At 54.0% G+C, this 21,775-nt stretch overlaps 1 protein-coding gene and 1 long non-coding RNA gene across 9 annotated transcripts; one reads left to right on the plus strand and one right to left on the minus strand.

Moving 5' to 3' along the window:
* Window positions 1–5,633: 5,633 nt before the first annotated feature.
* On the minus strand, window positions 5,634–10,988 carry LOC143688570 (uncharacterized). 2 transcript variants are annotated; one of them, XR_013178137.1, is made up of 3 exons: window positions 10,736–10,988; window positions 6,995–7,231; window positions 5,634–6,652 (listed from the first exon to the last, which is right to left on the minus strand). It is a non-coding gene; the product is annotated as an uncharacterized LOC143688570 (long non-coding RNA). The 2 variants fall into 2 exon arrangements; XR_013178136.1 differs by lacking the exon at window positions 6,995–7,231 and adding an exon at window positions 9,129–9,305 and having other exon boundaries at window positions 5,636–6,652.
* Window positions 10,989–11,036: 48 nt separating this feature from the next.
* On the plus strand, window positions 11,037–21,620 carry LOC143688569 (uncharacterized). Of its 7 annotated transcripts, XR_013178132.1 has the most exons (6): window positions 11,037–11,171; window positions 15,333–15,572; window positions 16,030–16,220; window positions 17,911–18,122; window positions 20,273–21,017; window positions 21,105–21,620. XR_013178132.1 is itself a non-coding variant. In XM_077166657.1 (3 exons), exons 2-3 carry the CDS (start codon window positions 20,381–20,383, stop codon window positions 21,383–21,385), a joined length of 918 nt encoding a protein of 305 aa, XP_077022772.1. In that variant the 5' UTR covers window positions 11,037–11,171; window positions 20,197–20,380; the 3' UTR covers window positions 21,386–21,614. The 7 variants fall into 7 exon arrangements, 2 of the variants coding, with proteins under 2 accessions (XP_077022772.1, XP_077022771.1); XR_013178131.1 differs by having other exon boundaries at window positions 15,333–16,220; XR_013178133.1 differs by having other exon boundaries at window positions 15,336–16,220.
* The last annotated feature ends 155 nt before the right edge of the window (window positions 21,621–21,775 follow it).

A 21,775-nucleotide genomic window follows, 5' to 3' on the forward strand; every position in this document is an offset into this window, starting at 1 on the left:
TCACTGGCTCCTTTGCCATCACCGCATGCCCATTAGTGCCCTGAGGCCGTGGTGCTGGGTGACCACCTGTGCCACCCCTGGGGGATCCCCGCCACGCCTGCTGCCCAGGATGCCCTCTTGCCGTCCTCCACTGCCGGTCCGCCGTGCCACCTCCACGGGGCTCATGACCACCTTCAGAGCCACCAGCGCAGACAACGCCATGGACGAGGCCACGCCACGTCGGTTACCACCTTCAGCTCCCAAATACATCACCTCCGTGACCTCTCCACCTTCACTGTCACAAAGATTTTCACCCCAAATGGCAATTGAAGCCGATTGATGGATGGATTGAGTCACTTGGGATGCTTGTGGCACGATGACAGTTGGGGTGCAGTGAGGGGGGAGGGGTGCAAATATGACAGGAAGGGAAAATCTGGTGCCCCAGGAGCACCGAGGGAGCTGTCCTTGTCTTGGGCTGTGGCATTATCCATTTTAAATATTATGCCACATTGATTTCTGATCTCTTTTTCTTTGAGAAATAAAATACTCAAAAAAAATACTGCCATAAAATGCTTTAAGACGCTGGCCTGGGCGCACTTTGTACCAGTCCCTATCCCACCTCTCTGGCCCTGTCCTGAGTGTTTCTGGGGCTGACCTGAGCATTAGCAGAAAAGACACTGAGGGGAGAGCCTGGGGCAGGTCTGGGGCGAGGGTTGAGGCCAGGTGCCCAGCTAAGTGCCTCTGAAGTGTTCTGATGGCCTTGGGCCCACAGGCACACGGCGGGAACATGGGCACACGGGTAGGGATGTGGGTACATGAGCGGGGATGCGGGCACACGGCGGGGACGTGGGTACACAGGTGGGGATGTGGGCACACAGGTGGGATGTGGGTACATGAGCGGGGATGCGGGCACACGGCAGGGATGTGGCACATGAGCGGGGATGCGGGCACACGGCGGGGACGTGGGTACACGGGCGGGGATGTGGGCACACAGGTGGGATGTGGGTACAGGAGCGAGGATGCGAGCACACGGCGGGGACGTGGGCACACGGGCAGGATGTGGGCTCACGGGCAAGGGCATGGGCACATGGGCAGGGATGTGGGCACACGAGAGGGGACATGGATACACGGTCCAGGACCCGGACACATGGACGGGGACATGGGCACATGAGCAGGAATGCGGGTACATGGGTGGGGTCTGGGCACATGGGTAAGGCACGGGCACACAGGCAGAGACGAAGACACGTGGCCAGAGACATGGGCACGTGGGCGGGGACGCAGGCACACGGTTGGGGACACAGGCCAGGCCTGCCCTGCCTGCTGGCTTCCCTCCAAGGCGTCCTAAATCATGGAATCAGACACGCAGAAACCTCATGCTGTGGAATCAGAGAACATCAGAGTTTCCAAAATGTTAGTTTTTCGATATCGAACCAATAAAAGTCATTTAGAAAACCCATGATATCTCGATAAGTAAAATCAGCTGAGCCCCACAGCCCTGGGTAACTCCCGACTCTCCCATGTTGGAGTGCGAAGTACTGATGAAATTGTGTTGAGAAAGCCTTGAGGACTCCTCAGAGCCAAAACCCACGCCCTGCTTCCTCCTTGAGCACCTCTTGAGTTTCCTCTTCAGCTTTTGAGATTTGTAATCTCCACCGAGGCAGCTGGCCCGGCAGTGAAATGAGCCCGTAGTTCATTATGTTTGACCCTTTGCAAAATAAAGCCTCCCTACCTTAAACCTGCACCGTAAGACTGACAATCTCTAGAAGTCGTAGCTGCGAACATTTTTGCAAGTGATGGGGCTTCTCTGCTGTAGCAAAACTTTTGACCTCCTCAGTAAATGCTGTCAGCAGCCAGCTGGGCTCTGGCTGGTCCTTTGACAGTACGTATCTGCGTGAGGGGAGAGGGAGCCCTGATAATGCAGTTATTGTCATTTAACAATACGCCCAGTATACATGTGTGTGCACCTCATTATTTTAATAGGCCAAATATCTAATGGCACAGATGTTTCACAACTGAAGCTAAAACTCTGAACATCACTTGTGCCCTAAATTGTGACATTATAAAGATGGTTTTTGCAATGAACACTCTCGTGTGCATATCATTGTGATCACCTGTAATTATCATTGCTATTTATAAAAGGCTTCGGAATTTATCGTGCTCACTCCTTCTGCGGTGGGAAGGAGGAAGATAAGAAGGGGGAGTCCCAGGGGGTCTCAACTCTGTCTGTAGTATTTTATTTCTTAAAGAAAAAAAAAGATTGGAAGTGACTAGGGCATACTATTTAAATTCGGTGATGCCAAATGGTGGTTCTGTTTCATGGGTACATGTTATGATTTCTTTAGTCTGAGATATTTTGTGACATTTTTTTAATTGAGTTTCCTCCCCTCCCCCCCACCCCTTTCCCCTCTGCTTGCACCATCTTAGACACCCATGTCCTGAGGGCTGAGGGCACTGGTCCTGGTTTGTTTAACAAAAATGGGGTCACACTGCATCTATTTGCCTGCGATGGTGCTTTTCAAAGGGTCTGGAGATCTTGGGCTGTTGGACCAAACACCCTGGCACCCCGGAAATGATGTGGGGGCAAGAGTGGCTACAGTTAACCTGAAAAAAAAAATAAATAAAATACAGGGCACCCAGTTAAATTTCAGATACATGGCAAATAATTTTTTAGTGGCCTGGAAGATTTGGGATGTATTTGTGCTAACCAATTATTTGTCATTTTTGTGTGTGTGAAATTCCTATCTAACTAAGCTTCTGGAAATTCTACTCGTGGGTGACCCAGTCCCGGCCTCCCCGGTGCCCTGCTACCTGCACCATCTCCCAGCTCTTGGGGTGCTAGCCTTGGGCCTTCCCCTCCTTGTCCCCACCCCCAGGCCCTGAGGCTGCATCTGCAGCGTCCGCGGGGAGGGGAGCAGACGTGTCCAGTCCCCTGGCAGTGCCGCCATCCGAGCCTCCAGCTTCCGTTGGATGCCTCCTAAGGGGCGCTCTCCTCCCCCCCCCCCCCCAGCCCAGCCAGGCCTGAGCAGCCCTCCCCAAGGAAACAAAAAGGAGGAAAGCTGCCCTTATTCCCGTGGGGAGGGATGGTGGCGAGAGCAGCCGAGAATCCTGGAGCAGTTGTCTCCAGCTTCACTGGGCAGAAAAATGCCCTTGCTGGCCCACCACAGTCCAGCCACCTGGAAAAGGCTATAGCATCTCTTACTCCTTCCTTTCCATCTGTCCTCATTCAGAAACGTAAAGTTTGTACCAACCCCAAAGGGGTCCTTTGTTTAAAGGGTTGTGGGTTACTGAGGTTGTCACACTGCTCCCTCCTCTCCCCATCAGAGCCTGCTTCCAGCACACAAGGGGCAGCCCCTAAGTGGGGGGCAGGGGTGGCACATTGCACTTTTTTGCTGGGGGTGGCCCCCCGAAGTGTGTGTGTGTGTGTGTGGTGGGGGGCGGGGGGAGGGCCCTGAAGCTGTGCACGCTGGGACTTAGGATCCATCACCTGGGTCCCAGCTCATCGGAAGAAACAGGGGGCCAGCAAGCCCCGACTCGGTGGACCAGTTCTGCCCCGGACAGAAGCCTGCCAGCCCTGGGGTGGGTGGGCTGGGACCTGTGGGTGTTCCCTGCTGTGATGGCGTTGGATTGAACCCCTTGGTGAATCCCGAGGCTGCTCACCCGGCTGAGACTAGCACTCTGCTCTTTGAACTTCGCTCCCAGGACATTGCCCAGAGCTTCTCAGTTCTGCCCGCAGGAGTAAGATAACAGAATAGCGTTTTGATGGTAATTGTTGTAAAATGTTCGCTTGAAGACGGTTTCCAAAATTATTTTGGTAACTTAAGTACATAAGATACAAAGGATGTGTTTTTATTAAAAGGAAGAAGTAATTTTGTCTTAAATGACTGGTTGTTACAAAATGAGAAAGAAAAAAAGTGTAGGATAAAACCTACATAGATACAGTAAGACACAGAAAGTTCGCAGAAAAAAAAATTAAGGTCAAAATTAGGAAAGATTCAATGGGTCAATCTATAAAATGTTTATATGCTTTAGTATCAAGTAATATACCGATGCAAAGTTAAAATTTAGTTTTCTCTCTGCTAAAGTGCCAAAGCTTGGATTATTGGTCTATTTTTAGTAAAAAGTTATAAAATTTTTTCTGAATATTCAGTGTAAAAAACTGTTTCACACTGTGTTTTTTCAGAATAACTTCTTGTACTTTATGTTGACTTTATCATGTTCTTAGTTGTTTAAGAAAAACAAATCTCACTTTTACAAGAGCTAAGTCTTTTCCTTTGCTCTACTTTAATAAAGAACCAAATATTGTTTCAAACCTGACAACTTTTAGCATTTTGCTTTCTCAATGTCAAACCCTAAGAGGTATTTTTTTTTTCTTCCAAACAGTTGCACAAAATTTATTCTTTCACCTTGCAAAGAATGAAGTGCTAAAAATAGGTAAGTTTATTTAATATAAGTTGAATAAGAAATGTAAAAAAATGTTATAAAAATCAAGAGATTTTCTAACCGTATGTTACTGATCTGCATAATATTAAACAACAATACACTGCGGCTCATCGTAGTTTTCTGTTTCCTAGTGAAAACGTCAAGACATTGAACCTATGTTTTGACAGAGATGTTTGCATGTTTAAACCAGCCACATATCGTGCATGGTGTTTCCCCATTTGGATTATTGGTTAGACTTGTTTCTCTGGTCTCTAGCTATAACGGTATCAGCCACTTCACCTGGACATGTTCCAGAAGTGGAAGGGAACATGCTTTACTGAAAAGACCTTGCCACTATGAACACCTGCAGCTCTGTCTCCCGGAAGGGGCTCAGGGGCTTCAGAACTTCAGTGGACACTCCCTCCAGACTAGTTCTGTTGCTTAGTGCTGGAGGACACTGTGGGACAGGCTGAGAGAACCCTGGAGCCTCCCGCCCTGTCTTCCAGAGGACCAAGAAATGCTGCACTGTGACAGCTGTACAGAGAACATACTGCCCAGAGCTATGATTTCCAGAGCAATATAATTAGCACCTAAAAAGATGCAGTTGGCTCCTATGAGAGGACATCATGTACAGCACTTTAAGCCTAGCCCCCATGCAGCTCAGGGAAAAACTTGAGCATTGATCAGTAATAAGTGCTGTACCTACATACCTGGTGGATATGATAATACCTTCTCTATATTAGATCATATGCAAAGTAATAGTGAACATGTTAAAAATTTTAGTCAGCTTGACTCATTTTCTTAATTCATGAACTTGCCCATGGAATAGAAAATAGCTCTCTTGAGAAACACCGTTGTTTTTGCTTACCATATGCATATCTTGTCCATGATCAGCAGGAAGTAGCTACAGAAGACCTTTGCCCATTTTCCTTATCTGAGGAGTGTTTACGAAATATGTCCACTTAAGAATCAGAAGAGTAAAAACACAAGGGGAAATTGATAGGTAGAGAATATGCTTGCCCTCACCGAGCCTAGCAGTCGACTCTTTGTACTAAGTTCCCAGGACATTAAGCAGACCTTCTCGGTTCTGCTCACAGGAGAAAGATGACAGAATGGCATCAAGAACAGTGACTCCCTCCTCAAAAGACAAAAGTTTGACATTCTTGAGTTTGACGCCCCTGCCGTCACCAGCACCCCCGCCAGCACCCCCACCAGTTCCCCCATCTGAGATCAAGCGGCCCCGGGTTGAGGAGCCCAGCGGGACTGTGGCTGCACAGGCCAGTGTGATTGCAGCCATCGGCCTGTGCAATTAGATATTGCACATCAATATCTAAATCTAATCAGTAAATCTGGAGCAGTAAGTACTGGAGACAACACAGGACATTTGCCCATGCCCTTTTCACAAAGATCCAATGTCACCGCTGATCTGAAAAGAATGAATCATGTGGACATTACTTAGTTTTTTACCATAAATCCTTTTCCTTTACTTATATAACCCTAACCCCTATCCACACTTTGAACTGGTTGTGATACCAGAGAGAGGGAAGCCAAGGACAGTCCTTTCACAGTCCCTTTGGCAGAGACTGAAAGGCTTTCTCCTTGCCCAAGTGGAGAGGCCCAAATAGGCAGGGTCCTGCAAATATGATTGCAGAGCAGTGAAAAGGGGCATCATCCCAGAGATGCCAGAGAGGGACAGGGGATACCATCTTGGAGACCCTGCAGAACAACAGCCCTCTGACAATGGTTTACAATAGAAAGAAAGAAACAAACAAACAAAAAATCACGATTGCTTGGCACCTTCTGGTGACACGGGGAGAAAGTCCTGCTCCGACCCTGGGGCAGACACCCAGAAGAGGGTGGCCTGAGTTAAAGGAAGGGGAGAGCATGGGCAGGATGGCCAGAGGTCCAGCTGGGCTGTAGCTGATGTTGCATTTACACTGGACGCGGTATAGGAGACGGTTACAGTGCAGGATGTTACCAGAGGGGAGTAGGGGCAAACTCCACCATTCCAGCTCCAAGTTAGAGGTGAGGGACTGAAGGCAAAAGCTGCAGAAGATGTCATTTAAGAGTCATGGGTGTTTCCAGAAAGGAACCTGAGCAAGGGACTGGAAGAGCAATCCAAGCCGGGCAGGTGGCACGCCCGAGCTGCCTGAGCCCTGAGCGGACGTGGTGACCTTCCCTCAGTGCAAAGGGTCCCGACATCCCAGCAGAATCTTTGAGTTTCAAAGGTGAGCACAAAGAATTCAGTAGGTACCTGGGCAGAAAAACAAAGCAGGTTACATGCAAATGAACCAAAGGATTGTCCTTGGGCTTTTCTGCGGCACTAACCAGTATAAGGAACGGAATGGAGACAAATCTACCAGGGAAAATAATTGTGTCCCGAGTTTGATGCCCAGCAAGAGGCAGGTCATAGCTCAGAGAACACATGCATTCCCAAGCACACATGTGTTATGGAAAGACTTCTCCATGTGCTCTTCTGGAATTGAGCTGCTGAGCCAAACGGAGAGAACCGGGGCTTCTGATTGTCTGCCTGACTTCTAAGGTCTCAGCCAGGGACTGTGGGTTCCTTGGCTTGGCCTGGCACCGAAATACCCACCTCTTAGGGAACCCACTCCGCATTTGCATGGGCATACAGCAAAGCAGTGAAATGGGGCTGCCTGGGTCTCCCTAACGAAGCCCCTTGACGGGTCTTCCACGCGCGCTTCTGCTTTCGAGGGTCTCCTAAACTGGACAGACAGAGCCTTCTGGAGAAGGTTCTCCACCTCAGGAAGTATTCATGAAGAAATAGCATTAAGATATCATTGCAGTAATGTTTTTCAAGCAAAAATTATGCCTAGAAAAAAAAAATCCCCAAACTGTCAGTGCATTTATCTTTGGGTGCAGGGACAATAAGTGACACTTTCCTGCTTTTTTCTTTTTTTGACATTTAATTTCTGCTGCTGTTTGCTAATGAGAATGAGTTCTCTTTTGTGGGAAAATGCTTGAGACCAAAAGAACATTGTTCGTTTACTTTTCCATAGTTATTCATTCATTAAACATTTAATGACCTCTTTTCTCCTCCCTGTGAACTGTTGAATACATAGCGGGTTAGAATGTCCCCGGGTGACCAGACAGAAGTAGGGGGTGTGGGGTGCATGGGAGCCCCTGGGGGGGGGGAAGTCCTGGCGGGGAGGGGGTGTCCTGGCCCCACCCACGGGTACGCTGCTTTCAGCATCTGAGTGTCTTTAGCTTTGCTTTGGCCGAGTGGCCTTCCAAGTCCCTAACCTCTCTGAGCCTCATTGGCCTTCTCTGTGCCTCGATGGAACCCACAAATGGATGGTCTGAGGGTCTTGGGAGGCCCAGGTGAGAACGGGCCTTTGAGGGCCTCCCCACTGCCCAGCTCCTCCCGTGCTAGCCCTTCCCACTTCCTGCTGCTCCTTTGGGGTCCAGAGGAGTCCCTGTGGGGAAGCAGAGAGAGGCCTACATGCAAACTCCAAGTGCCTGAGGGGGTGGCCTGGGTGTTGCGTCCTCCCGCGCAGGTGACAGTTGCCTCTGTTGGTTGTGTGCCAGGTGTGGGTGCCACGGCGAGCCAGGTGGGCGGAGGCCACGACCCCAGCCCGAGGACCCAGGGAGCCCACCTGCCACCAGCCCAGGCCAGCTCAGTCTGAGGGCTCACATCAGTCACGGCCACTGCACACCTGCCGTGCCAGGTGTGCACCTCCCCCGGCAGGTGATGTGCTGTCTGCAGCCCTCATGCTTCTGAAGTTCCCAGGCTCATGTGACTTTCTCAATTCCCATTGCCGTGAAGTGGCCAGACCACCCTGCCAACCCCAAGCCCCCACCCTCTGTCCACTGTGCCATCTCTCTGATCTGAAAACTGTAGGGTCCTGGGCCTGGGGCTCTGCTTTGTAAACCAGGAACCCTTGCCCACAGGCATAGTATTGCCATCAGCACTGTGGCACCTGTGTGAGACTGGATTCCGGGTCGGGTGCCAGGTGCTGGCTGGGGATGGAGAAATGGGCACCAGGTGGGGGGCGGGGAGCACCTTGCGAGCCTGGCTGACAGCTCGGGTGGCTTCTGGTGGGCAGGTGGGGGGACTATGGATGGGCAGAAGCTGGGATGTGGCCTGGGCTTTTCCTGCTGCCTCTTCCCCTGCAGCCAGGTGGGACCCACTTGTTGGGCCCGCTGGGCTGGTCCATGCTTCAGCTTCCCTGACAGCACTCATCTAAAGCCCAACAAAATACCCAGATAAAGGGAGGCAGGAATTGAAAAGATCAGCATATTTGCAAGTTGCTTGATCCGTGCTAGAATAACGAGGTGAAAACAACAGCATCTGCTGAGGAACTAGAGAACCCAGCTGGCAGGCAGTCGGCACCTCGCTGCCCACAGAGCCTCCCATGTGTGGGCCCGGCGTGGGGAACTCAGCGGCTGAAAGGTGGACCTCGTGAACGCGCAAACCGGGGGGCTGCTGTGCGTGGGAGTTGGAGGGGAGCTCGCGGGGGGGCAGAGCTCTTTCCTCCTGACCTTCAACATCACCATCGCGGCACCCAGTGAATCGCGTTCTGTATCGTGATCACTGATCCTTGTGTCCAGTGTGGCATGTGGACATGTCTGTCAGCTGGTGTGAAGCAGGGGCCAGGGCTGTTGTGCCCATTTCACAGATAAGGAACCCGAGGCTCAGCTGTTCCCATGGGGCAGGGACCTTGCGCTTCTGCTCACATCTGCAGCCCCCCTGCAAACCTCTCACAAACCAGATTCCCGAGATTTTGTAGGCAAAGGAGCGGCCGATGGTGCTTGACCAGGAAACGGATTCCGACGAGTCACAGCCATGAGCCCCACTGGCTGTGATTTCGTGGGGTGAGGAGAAGGAAGGAGGAGAGGCTGCCAAGGTGGCCTCCGTGGAGCTTCTCAGGGGTCTGGTGGTGGAGCTGGAAGGAGGGAGGCAGCTGGTCAGGGGCTGTCCGGGAGCCCCTTCCCCTCTTGCATCATCCTTTTCTGCACCTGCAGAGTGAGCTCCTCCCCTCGGAACAAGCTGGGAGGGTGGAGCAGGGCCCAGGTGCCAGGCCTCAGTTTTATTCCCAGAGGCTGAATTCGCTTCCCATACCAAGGACAGGCCTCTGCCCTCCTTGCTGTTAGTCCACCCTGTTCAGCAGGGCCAGGCCACTCATGGTCCTTTGTTCCAGTCCCCCTGACCCTTCCTCTTTGCCTTACTTCCCCCGAGGGCCTGGAACCTCCAGTGTAAGGGAAGGAGGACCTCAGGCTGTGTGCCAGGTTCTGGGGGTCCCTCTCAGGTATGTCTCCTGTAATCCCCTCAACAATAGAGGGCGCCAGCAACTTTCTACCTGCATTTCACAAACAGGGCAACTGAGGCTGCCAGGGGCCTGAGGTCACATGGGTAGAAAAAGGCCGAGATGGGTTCCAAAACAGGGCCCTGTGTCTGCAGTGTGCTTGCTTTTAGTCAAGGAAACCCAGCAAGCAGCTGTCAGAGAAAAGAGGCTCAGAGAGGCCATGGATCACCGCTGGCCACACAGCACACTCAAGCCAAAGTCGGACCTGGTCTCCTGTCTCCTTCTCTGGCTGGGTCCCTGTGGCATGGATCTTGCCAGGCTCCTTGGGGCATCAGGAGGTGTCAGGAGGTCGTGAGCTCCAGGGGTCAGAGTCTGGTCCTAGCAATGCCTCTGGGGTCTCAGAAGTCCACTGTCTTAGTTTATGGAGCTGCTATGATGAGTACCACACCTTGGTGGACGTAACAACAGAACTTACTGGCTCACAGTTGTGGGGGCTAGAAGTCCAAAACGAAGGGTCCTACTTTCTCCCTGGTTTGTACTGTTCTGGTGCTGGTTTCCCGTGACCATGGCTTTCCTTGGCTGGGCCTCTCTGCCTCCATCATACAGCCTTCTCTCTCTCCTGCATCTGCTCTTGCATTTCTGCTGACTTACTGCTTCCTTCTGTGTCTTCTTTTTTTAAGTAGTAAGGACTGAGGCCTCGGGACACACTTCAGTAGGTTGTTAGGAGATTCTATGCACCAATGCGTGCATGCAACTGGATAACACACTTCAAAGGGCCCTATGTTCAAATGGGTCCAAACCCCAGGAACATGGATTAAGGTAAAAGACATGTCTTTTGTTGGGTTTATGATTCAATCTGCCACACCTACCCTCAAGTGGAGCTTGGAGATCTGAGCTCTAGGCACATTGTTTCATGTTGGGCCACCCAGGCTAAGTGTCTTTCCCTCTCTGGTGCTGGATAGTCCCATCTGATAGTTGAGGCAACTGGATGGGCTGACTTCTGGGGCAGCTTCATGCTGGGACATTAGCCTGTGACCCCCCAGGGCCTGGGAGAGAAGGGACAGACTGACCTGTGGTCAGGTTGGAAGTGAAGCTTCTTGGCCATAGCTTGGGCTGGCATTTCTCCCTGTGGGCAGTAGTCCCCTTCCCATGGTGCTCCCGGTGCTGGAGAAGCTGCCGGATTGTCCGTGTTGATGATGGTGCACCAAGCTGGCATCTTCCCTCCTGCGAGAGAGGCAGGTGGGAGAGGAAGTGGATGTCGCTGAGGCAAGCTCCAGCTGCACTGACCCCTCTTGCCTATGCCGCCAGGAGGCAGGCATCCTGCCCCACCCTCCAGGTGCATAGCTTGGGTAGCACTGAGCTCATAATGGCCCCTGGGGTCTAGCTCGGTCCCTCCCGGCTCTCCCTGGAAGGGGCTTGGGACGGCTGGAACCAGGGCTCCTCCCACTGTGAGGGTGAGAGAGGAGGCTGAGCAGGGACCCTGACTGAGGCAGAGGGCTTTAGCAGGTGAGATGGGTGGTGCATGGATAAATTGGGGTGGTACATGGATAAATTGGGGTGGTGTGGGGTCCATCAGAGGTGCCCGCAGGCCCAGGAGATAAACCAGGGGCAGATGGAGGAGCTGTGTGGGGACAGGATTGGAGTTGTGGCCAGAGGGATGGGGTTGGACAGAGGGGAGGGCTGGGGGTCAGGGGCTCGGCATGGACATCAGTGCAGTTGGCAGAAGGTGTGGTGAGAAGTGGGACAATGGCTCAACTGGGCTCCGATTGGGCAGCTCCAAGGAGATGGCAGCTCCTTCTCTTCTCCCCTGGGATGACCCTTCACCTGGCCTTACAGGGCTTGTGGTTTGAAGCCATATCTTCTACTGGGTCCCACAGGCCCTGGTCCCCAAGTCTCACATGAGGGTTGTATTGTGGTCTGGAGTGAGAAGCAGTGGGGAAGGTGTTGGGTCAAGTTGACTCAGGAACCCTCCCTGAGGAGAGAATGTGGCTAATGTCAGGAAGGATGTCAGACCCCAGCAGAGCTAAGAGCTCTGCAGAGTTTCCAATAGAGGCTGAGTTTCCATTCTATGGTTCAGGCCCTCTTGACGGGGGTGGGGGTGTCAGATGGGGCATGGGCAGCAATTCCATGGTATCCAGGTGCCAGCAACACAGGACATAGCAATTGAATCCCATCTGCTGGTGTGGATTGAGTTCCTGTTATATTGCCAAGCCCTAAACACTGGGCCAGGGAATCTATCCATCCATCCAGCCAATCAGCCAGCCACTCATCCATCCATCCACGCACCCATCCATCCATCCATCCATTCATCCACCCATCCACCCATTCACCCATCCACCTACCCATTCCTCCATCCATCCCTCCATCCATTCATTCATCCACCTACCCATCCATCTACCTACCAATCCATCCATCCACCCATCCACCCACCCACCCATACACCCACCCACTCATCCATCCACCCTCCCATCATCCATCCACCCAACCATCCATCCATCCACCCACGCATCCATCCAGCCACCCAATCCATCCATCCATCATCCATCCATCTATCCATCCATCCAGTTATGCAGATATTCGTCAATTACTTGTTGAGTGTCTACTGTGCACTAGACACTTTTCTAGTTCAGGGTAGGATGATGGGTGGGGAGGGAGACCAATTTACCAAGATAAATAAGACATGGACCTCATTTTTCAAAAGGACATCATTTTGTGTGCAGCTCATCGTCCTTGAGTGAGAAGCCCAATGCTTGGGCAGGGAGTCAGGTTGTCAGTGTGAAGGAAATTATTTCTTGAACTTCCCTCAGGATCTGCCTCTATCTTATTTCACCTTTGACCACCTCACTCTCTCTCTCCAGCCCGTCTAACTTGAAGCCATTTTTTACTTCCTGATTCCCAAACTATGGCTGCATTTCCTAAGCCCTAAGAGTGTTTATAATGGGCTTCTTCACCATCATCATTGTCATCAATCATTCTAATGATACAGTGATTGGGTCTCTTTGGCCGGGCCTTGAGACTGCCGATAGATGTCCCACTGTGGGCATTCCAGCCAGGTGTCCATCCTCCTCCAAGCTCCTGACCACCCCCAGAGTGGTAGTCTGCTGGGCTCACTTCAGCTTGGCCCAGTTGAGTTTATCTGACCTCACTGTTTCTGAGGTGAGCTCCCATCCCACGAGCCCCTGTGGGGTGGGGTCCTACTGGCACACACGCCCTGTTCAGCTCAGAGTCCCTGTGATTGTTACAACTGAACCCCACCTTCACTCACCCAGTGTCCTTCTTGTCTGAGTCCCTGCTACGGCTCTGTCTCCAGGCTGAGTGCAGGAAGGCAGCTGGCCCAGGAGAGACGAGGTGGACAGACGAGAACACAGGGCTGAGTCCTGGTTCCACCCACAGGGGAAGGGCTGCTATGGGTCACCCCTGTGTCCGGCAAGCATGCTCTTATGCCCAGGATGTTTGGGGGGATTTGTGCTGGGCTGGTAGTGTCAGGAGAGAGGCGAGGGGCCCTTGCCCTAGCCTTGATTTGTCCTGAAGGTGGCCATACCCCTCATTGACCCTGACTTGGGCTGAGACTCTGACCTGGGGCGCTGGGGCTGGGATGTCTTTCCTGCCACCAACACAGTTTCAGTGCCCTCGAGAGCCAATTAAACTGAAAGGGCCTCTCACCTCTGGGGAATTAAAGTGCTTTTAAGAGGCGATTATTTAGAATGTTGCAATGTCTGCTTTCTAAGTGCTCTCCTCTTTGCTCACCCTGGCCTGAAAATGAGATTATTTCCATTGGCCTGATGTGAAAGAGGGACTGTGCCTCTCTGGTAGAGACCCACAGCCTGGCCTTCTGCCCCGGGGACCAGTTGCATTCCTAGACCCCCAAGACACGCTGGTTCCCGGGGCCCCACTGGTGGATTTCAACCTTGGGGAGACTTTCTCCCCTCACTCCCTGGTTTTCAGGGAGATCAATTTCCACCCTGCCAAGCAGTCGGGTTAACCCATTAACTTCTTGAATAATTCATTTGGCAAATATTCTTCCTCGGTTGCTGGCACTGTTTGGGACCCTGAAGATTCAGGGAGGAATAAGACAGGCCCATTCCTGCAAGTCTCACAGTCTGAGGGACCGTGAAGATTCAGGAAGGAATAGGACAGGCCCATTCCTGCAAGGCTCACAGTCTGAGGGGGAGATGTTCAAGTCCCCATGGTCCCAAGTGAATTGGCAGTCAGCACAATGGCAGGCGCAGGGGCAGCCCCCAAGGCAGCTGCGTCAAGGGCTGTTATTGCTTCTGATTTTCAGAGGAGAAAACCGAGGCTCAAGGAGGTCCAATAAGTTGGCAGAGGCACAGAGGCATTATGTCATGGGCCCCTGGGAGACTCAGCACCCCCAGACTGCAGGAGGGTTTGCCCCCCACCCCGGGCACACGGCTTACTTGCATTTCTCAGGTGAATAGCATCCCTCCCCCAGGAACCCTTGCTGACTCTCCCCAGCCCACTGGACCCCCACTTCTCTAAGCCTGCATCCCTGGATGTAGAGCCCCAGTTCTGGGTGTGTGACCTCCTTGGACAGCCTTGTGCTCTCCATGGACCTGCCCTGAACACCACCAGCTCATGAGCCCCCTTGAAGGCCAGAGTTGGGGACCAGTGCTGGCCATAAAAACCCCACATCTCGGTGGGTGAGAGCCCCACATGCAGTTAGCTCAGACTAAATTCACTGAGGCAGACAGATTGAGATGAACTGACTTGCTGGATGCAGGATCCAGCCGGGAGCTGGTCAACATGATCCCGGCTGAGCTGAGCTGAATTAGGTGGTGTGCATGAGCACTCTGCTTGGGTCGTGTGCTGTGAAGGGCAGGCGGCCGTGGCGGACCTGGGGCCAGTGTGTGGAGTTGAGGGAAGTGAAGAAGCCCAGAGCTGGGGACACTTGGGGATGGGCCAGGGAGCGGCTGCGCGGCAGCCTTGCCAGCCTGTGGCCCCGCCCACTCCATCTACACGTTTCCTGCACATCCTCACCCAGACTCATGGCTCATCCATTCCCAGCTCCCAACTCCCCATTCTTCATCTTCAGCTGGGACCTCTCCTTGAAGCTCTAGATGCTTCTTTCCACCTGGGAGCTGGCCACCTGCATCAGAAGGATCAGACTTAGCATGTTTCAGACGGACCTCCAGAGGTTCTCCCCCAGCCCAGGTCCTCTCTGCATTGCCCCCTGCTCAGTTGACAGCTATGACCTGGGGGTCACCCTTGTTATCCCACTTTCTCTCATAAACCACACCCTGTCCATTGACCTATCCCACTGGCTCCCACCTCTGCTGCTCCCATCTGGCCCACGTCCCTTGTTCTGGTCTGCTAGCTGCAGGGATGCCACACACCAGAGACGGGTTGGCTTTTAATAAAAGGGGATTTATTTAGTTAGTTCTTCAGAGGAAAAGCAGCTAACTTTCCACCGAGGTTCTTTCTTATGTGGGAAGGCCCAGGATGGTCTCTGCTGGCCTTCTCTCCAGGCCTCTGGGTTCCAACAACTTTCCCTAGGGTGATTTCTTTCTGCATCTCCAAAGACCTGGGCTGAGCTGCTAGTGCTGAGATGAGGTATGATGAGCTGCTTTGGCTGTGCTACGTTGGGATCAAACATCATTCATTGCAGCAGGCACGCTTCCTAGCCGACAGATCAAACATCATTCATTGCAGCAGGCACGCTTCCTAGCCGACTGCAGATGTAATCAGGAACAGATGAGGTTCACGCACCATTGGCTCATGTCCACAGCAACAGAACTAGGTGCCTTCACCTGGCCAAGATGACACCTGAACCTAACTACCACACCCCTGTTCCCCTATCCTGGATTATATGATGGCCTCCTAATGGAAACCTAACTTCATCGTGCCCCCTTATGGGCTCCTCTCGGCAAAACGGACCCTGCCGAAGCACAGGTCAGAGCCGTCCCTCCCCAGCTCAGAGCTCCCACTCAGATCACAAGCCAAGTCCTTCTGGGAAGCCCAAACCCCTGAGCCCCACCACCCAGCCCCCTGCCCCCTGTCTCATCTCCTGCCACCTTTCTCCGACTCACTCTGCAATTGGCCTCTCTGGCCTCCTCGCTGCTGCCCCAACCTGCCAAATGAGTGTCCACCCGGGTGCGGCCCCATACCTGAGATCCTGGGCCAGGTGCACCCCCCTGCCCCACCCTTCTAGTAACACTTCGACCACCCCACGGAATTTGGCACTGCCTCCTGCCTCCTTGCCCAGCCCTGTCTTTCCCATAGCACGTAACCACCTCCAACCTACTGCAGCATTGTGCTTCTGATGTTCTGTTAAACGCCTCTGTCCACCTGCTAGAGGAAAGCTGCCTGAGGGCAGGGGTGTTTGTTCTGCTTCCTGATGTATCCCAAGCCTCCAGAACGGTGCCCGGCACACAGCGAGTTCTCAGTTGATGTTGATCGAGCAGATGAGTGGATAAGTAAAGCCAGCCCCGGGCACTCAGTAGGTGGCTGCTGAGGGGGTGCTTCTGGCTGCGAGGGTGGCCCCAGGAATCAATCGCTCAGAGGCCCCTGGTCCTGTGACTGCTCAAGGGAGGCGGGATGGTGAGTGAAGATGCCATGGGGCGGGGGGAGCAAGGGAAGGGGTCCTGGTGGGTGCCGGGAGGAAGGCAGGGTCTCTGGATGCCTGCTTTCTTAGTGCAAAGCCCAGGCAGAGCAGTCACGTTCATGGACAGGAGTCCATTCATTCGCCAAACGCTAGCCTAGGCAGAGGTGCAAGGGAAGAATCCGACGTGGGGGCTGGCGGGCGACAAGCGCAAGGAAACAAGGGAGGAGGTCGGCTGTGCCCCTAGGGCTGGCCAGGAAGGCTCCCTGACCTTGCACCTTGCATGGAAAGCTGATGGGTCCTGAGGCTTGCCATGCAGCCATTGCACTTTGTAGGGTGAGGGGTGGGGGGCAGTCTAAGCAATGTGCAGGAGTGGGGGCCATGGTGTCTGGTGTGGGGGCAGCTACTCTTACGGTTTTATCCTCCTCCTGTCACCGCTGATTAGCTAGGCAGGGGGTCCCCACTCCTGAGCACAGGCAGAAGCCACCCGGTGTGGTGCTTTCACAGGGCACAGACACAGGATGGATGGATACCTGAGGAACCACAGCCACGTGTGGCATTTCTCTGGCTCCAAAGCACCTACACACACCCCTGAGACCCCCGTGATGACCTAGGGGCTCTAGGAAGGCTTGGGGTGGTGGTCCCAGCTACAGCTCAGCTCCCCTTGGCTACCCACCCTGGATAGTAGTGGGTAGCAGATGGTAGGCTACACACCTACCTCCTAGCAATGCCTCCTCCATGCAGCCCACCAGGCTCCAGGTCGCCATCCCTCCTCCTCCCTCCAGGTGGGAAGGGGACCCCTCACAGCCTGGGATTGGGGCCTCTCTGGCCTCCCACAGCTCCCTCAGACTAGTGTGTTTTGATCGAGAGTTCAGGAAACAATTCTCTTTTTTATCTCCATCGGGAGGGGGCTTTGCTAGCTGTGGGAATCAGATGCGCTCCCGTTGGCAAGGTGGGCTCCTCCCTCCCGCCCACCCGAGCCAGGGTGCCTGGCCTTCTCTATTTAAGGGAGGTCGCTCATTCCCTGTGGACTGCTGGGAACCGGGCACTGATAGGCCCCAGACACCAGCCCCCAGGCCTGCAGGGTGCTGCAGAGATGCAGAGAGCGGAGCTGGGGCTGGCAGGCTGGACACCCCACCACACACCCCCGGGCCCCTCCTGGAGCTGCGGCAAGGACTTGGAGGCCCCCGAGAAGAGCATGCTAGAGGGGTCCATGCGGCCCCTGCCTCTAAGGACCCTGGGCCCCGAGGACTGTGGACAGCTCAAGGCATCGGAGGCCGGGGGTGGAGGGTTAGGGGTCACAGGGGTGCCAGCGGAGGTTTATTCAAGGATGTGCCTTTCTCAGAGGGATGTGGGTAGAAATTGGGGATCTGGTGTTGGGAACACTGGGGGAGGGGTTTCTGCAATGGGGGCTGGACTAGACCAGAAGGCAGCTAAAACAGGTATCAATTTTATGTCTCCAAGAAGGAATACAAAATCTCAGGGTCCGAGGTTGGAGGCAAGGGAGGCTTCCAGCCATGAGAAAGAGCCAGAGGAGGGGGTGACCACATCCCATGGGCCCAGTGTGTGGCTCATGTGCCCAGGGCCATTGGTGGGGAAGCTCACTCCTGGGGATCCCCCTTCCAATGAGGGGCCAAAGTCTGACGTCTGGGGGTGGCCTGGCCTGAACACCCCCTTTCGGTAACGCAGGCATTTGGGGGTGCTCCAGGTCACAGCAGTAGAGACATGTCCTCACTGTTGGGATGCCTGGTCCAATGGGTGAGACAAGACCCCGCCTGGGTGAGTGACAATGACAAGTTCCTTTGGGGGTTCACCTGAACCCGCTTACGAGTGGAGCGCCATTGGATGGATGGACCTGAGGAGGGTTGCCAGGTTAGCAAACAGACACTTAAGACACTCAGGTAACTTTGAATTTCAGATGAACAAAAACTTTTAGAAGTTATATCCCGTACAATATCTGGGCTATACTTGCACTAAATAATACCCATTGCCTACCTGAAATTTGAATGTACCTGTCTGGCCTGCATTTTATTGGGCAACCCCACCCCGTGGGGAGCACCAGGTCAGAGAGAGAGAGGCCTGGCCTGGGTACCCACAGTTGCCCAGAGTTTTGCACAGCCAGAAACTTCCATTCTCAAGATGAGAATTATTTCCATTTCCCGGGGCTGTCCTGTGGAAGTATCACACCGGGTGGCTTAAAACCGTGGAAATTTATTCTTCACAGTTCTTGCGGCCAGAGGTCTGGGGCCTGCAGTGGAGACCCCCTGCTTGCCTCACGCAGCTGGTGGAGACAGTATCCTTGCATTTCAATCTCCACCTCCGTCCCACGGGGCATTTCTCCTGTCTGTCTGTGTCCAACCCTCCCCCTCATATAAGGGTCATAATGGACCTGGCCTCGCCCTAACCCAGTTTGGTCTCAATGAATCACATCTTCAGAGACCCCAATTCCAAATAAGGGGTGAGGCTTTGAACGTCTTTTTAGGGGACACCATTCACCCCCTAACAGGAGTGGCGTCTCCTTGTCATCCCAGAGGCTGGAAAGCCCCATGGACCCTGTCAGCCCTCTCCCTGGGCTGCCCCTGGCCCAGCCCACTCCACCCCCTTGTAGCGGAGGTGCCAGGGGCCTTGTAGAGAACCAGGGGACTCTGGGATTGTGCAGGTGTCGGCGGTGGTCCCCTCGAGGATCCCCTACAGTGTCTACTGGATTCCTGTCCAAAGACATCTCCAGTGGACCTGGGAGGACCTGCGCTGGCCCCAGCTCCCCCACAACCTACCCTGCCCGCCCAGCCATAGCACGTGCCCTGTAGAGACTGGATCCCTGTCTGGCACCAACAGGTCCCACCTCCTCCAGGCAGCCTTCTCTGACCACAGCTCCCACGGCACTTGAGATCAGGCCACACTCCACGTGGACATTTATGTCTCAACCCACTGGCTTCAGCTCCTGAGGGAGGCCCGCTTCCTTGCAGACTGAAGCTGCAGGGGGTGGGGCACACGCTAGATGTTTTGCTCTGTTCCCCAGAACCCGTGGCTATAGGACTTGTGAGTGCTCAGAGGGGCTCCTGTTCTTGTGTGATGTTTGACTGTGTCCCCAGGCCACTGCCAGACAGGGAGGGGGCCCACTAACCCCAGGAAAGGCAGGCCCTGCTGGGACTGTGAGCATGGCCACCACAGGAGTGGATGCATCCTGGATGCCGGGTGATTTTGTCTGCGTGAATGGGGCGCAAAGGGTGGGTGAAATGGCAAGAACCCTGTCCCTCCATGTCAAAGTTCTATCATCCTTGGAGTCTCCGTCCCTCCATGCCAGGGCTCTGCCACTCTAGGAGTCTCCGTGGAGCCCACCCATCACCCACCCACTCTGGCCTCCTTGGGGTCTCTGCAGAGCCCTATCAGTGACAGGGTTTTCTCATTCCCTGCTCACAACCCTGTGGGACGTCTCCCTGGTGACTCCATTGACTGCAGGAGAAAGTGGGGCTCCGGGACGTGTAGTGACATTCCAGGAGTCCCTCCACCTGTGTGGCCTGAAGCCCGAGTCCTTGCACAGACCCGAGCAGCGGGACAGGGAGAGGGCACATCCCACCTAGGGGACAGGAGAACAGGGTGCCCCTGCAGGTTGACAGCACCGCCTGCCTCCACTCTTGGCAGCTCGTTGGGACTGCTTTCCACTGTCCCCTGCCTGCCTGCTGGGGTGGCACTAAACACTGTTTGGATCCCAGGCAAATTGGCTTTAATTAACCAGCAGCCAGATTATAGCTTGGGGGATTGGACGGAAGGACTTGCTCTCCCAGAGGGAGGGGAGGGGCCTAATCAGTGAGGAGCTGGGCCTCTCTCCCACAGACACCCACTCTCCTCCACTGGGCGGGCTGGGAGTGTCCAAGGCAGGAGGTGGGTGTCTGGGCGTGAGGCTTTAATGCCCTGGAAGTGCTTGTCCAAACTGAGGATGCATTTTGAGAAACCGTTTGGCTTATCTTGGAGCAGGCTATCAGGGGTTGGGACTTCACGGTGGGAAAGTGGAGGACTCACTGTGCCTTTGGCCATGTTTTGGGGGTGGAAGGAAACAGCACCGCCCTCGCCTTGACCACTGGCATGTGCACACCAGCCCAGGAGCAGCCCCAGCCCTGCTGCCGCCACCATCACCGCGGTTACCTCCACCACCGACCCCATGGATACCGTCACCATGAATACAGCTATTACCATTATCACCATGGATACCGCCACCACCGTCACCATGGATATAGCCATCACCATGATCACCGTGGATACTGTCACCACCATCACCATGGATACAGTCATCACCATGATCAACATGGATACCGTTACCATGAATACAGCCATTACCACCACCACCGTGAATACCGTCACCGCAGATACAGCCATCACCATGACCACCATGGATATCATTACCATGAATACAGCCATTACCACCATCACCATGGATACTGTCACCACAGACACAGCCATCACCATGATCACCATGGGTACCATCACCACCGTCACCACAGATACAGCCACCACCACTGTCACCACAGATATCATTGTCACCACTGTCACCATGGATACAGTGATCACCACGGATACAGTCACCACCATGAAGACCACAGACATCGCCATGGAGACCACTATCACCATCATCACCATGGCCCCACCAGCACCTCCACTGGCTGCAAATTCTCTATCTGGCCTTTCAGACCCATGCCCCCCATCCCATGTCCCAGGAAGCTCCCCTGTATGGACTACACCAATGACCTACTTCCCCCTGCTGGGTTCTGCCCCTGGGAAGCACCGACAAGAGATGGAAGGTAGGACACAAAGGAGGGTGAGGTGTGTCCCGTCAGCCCCAGGTTGGCTGTGTCTCCTCCTGACAGCTGTGTTTTTCTTCTTCTCAGGAAGCCCTCTCCATACGCCGTCCTCTCGGCTCTTGGTAACCTCTCCCCACCCTCACGCCTTCAACTCCAGGTGGGGTGGTGGCTCCCTGCTGCCACTGTCTCCAGGATGCTTCACTGTCCTTTATCAAGGTTACTTCACTCTGTCCTCGCAGCTGCAAATAGTCCCCTTATTAAAAGTCTTCACAAGTACCCCATTTAAGCGTGCCACTTATTCCCTGCCAGGGCCTGGGTGGATACACCCTGCTGCCATCGGTGAGAAATTCGCTCCATCAGGGACCTAAGTGACCCAGGCAGAGGCAGTCAGCGACCCCTGAGACTCTCCCACCAGGGACTGGCGGAAAGCCTGTCTCTCCAGCGTGGTTTCTGTGTCCATTGGAGGCAGATGCAGCACATGGCATCCTCAGGAGAGCCTACGTATGAGAGGTCGAGGCCCTGCTGATGCCTTCATACTCCTAGATCAACCCCTGCCGTGGACGGCTGTCTCTAGACTTCCCAGGACATGACTGTCACTGCTCCCCTGCCTAAGCCAGTTTGGGGCAGGTTCTGCCACTCAGGCAGCCCTGACAGGTACAGCTTCCTGCAAAGACCTGAAAGGGCAAGATAAAGGCTCTTTGCTGCTTGTTTGTTTGTTTCCTGACCCAGAGAAGAGGCAGGTTATCGCCACTGAAGCC

Source organism: Tamandua tetradactyla, chromosome 6 (genome assembly GCF_023851605.1).
Source record: "Tamandua tetradactyla isolate mTamTet1 chromosome 6, mTamTet1.pri, whole genome shotgun sequence".
Taxonomy (NCBI): Eukaryota; Metazoa; Chordata; class Mammalia; order Pilosa; family Myrmecophagidae; genus Tamandua; species Tamandua tetradactyla.

Bases quoted from the DNA above. Each gene is read 5' to 3' on its own strand.
- LOC143688569 (XM_077166657.1), top strand. From the start codon at position 20,381: ATGGATACCGTCACCATGAATACAGCTATTACCATTATCACCATGGAT. The intron at 21,018-21,104 runs GTAGGACACAAA...TCTTCTTCTCAG, and splicing joins GCACCGACAAGAGATGGAAG to GAAGCCCTCTCCATACGCCG.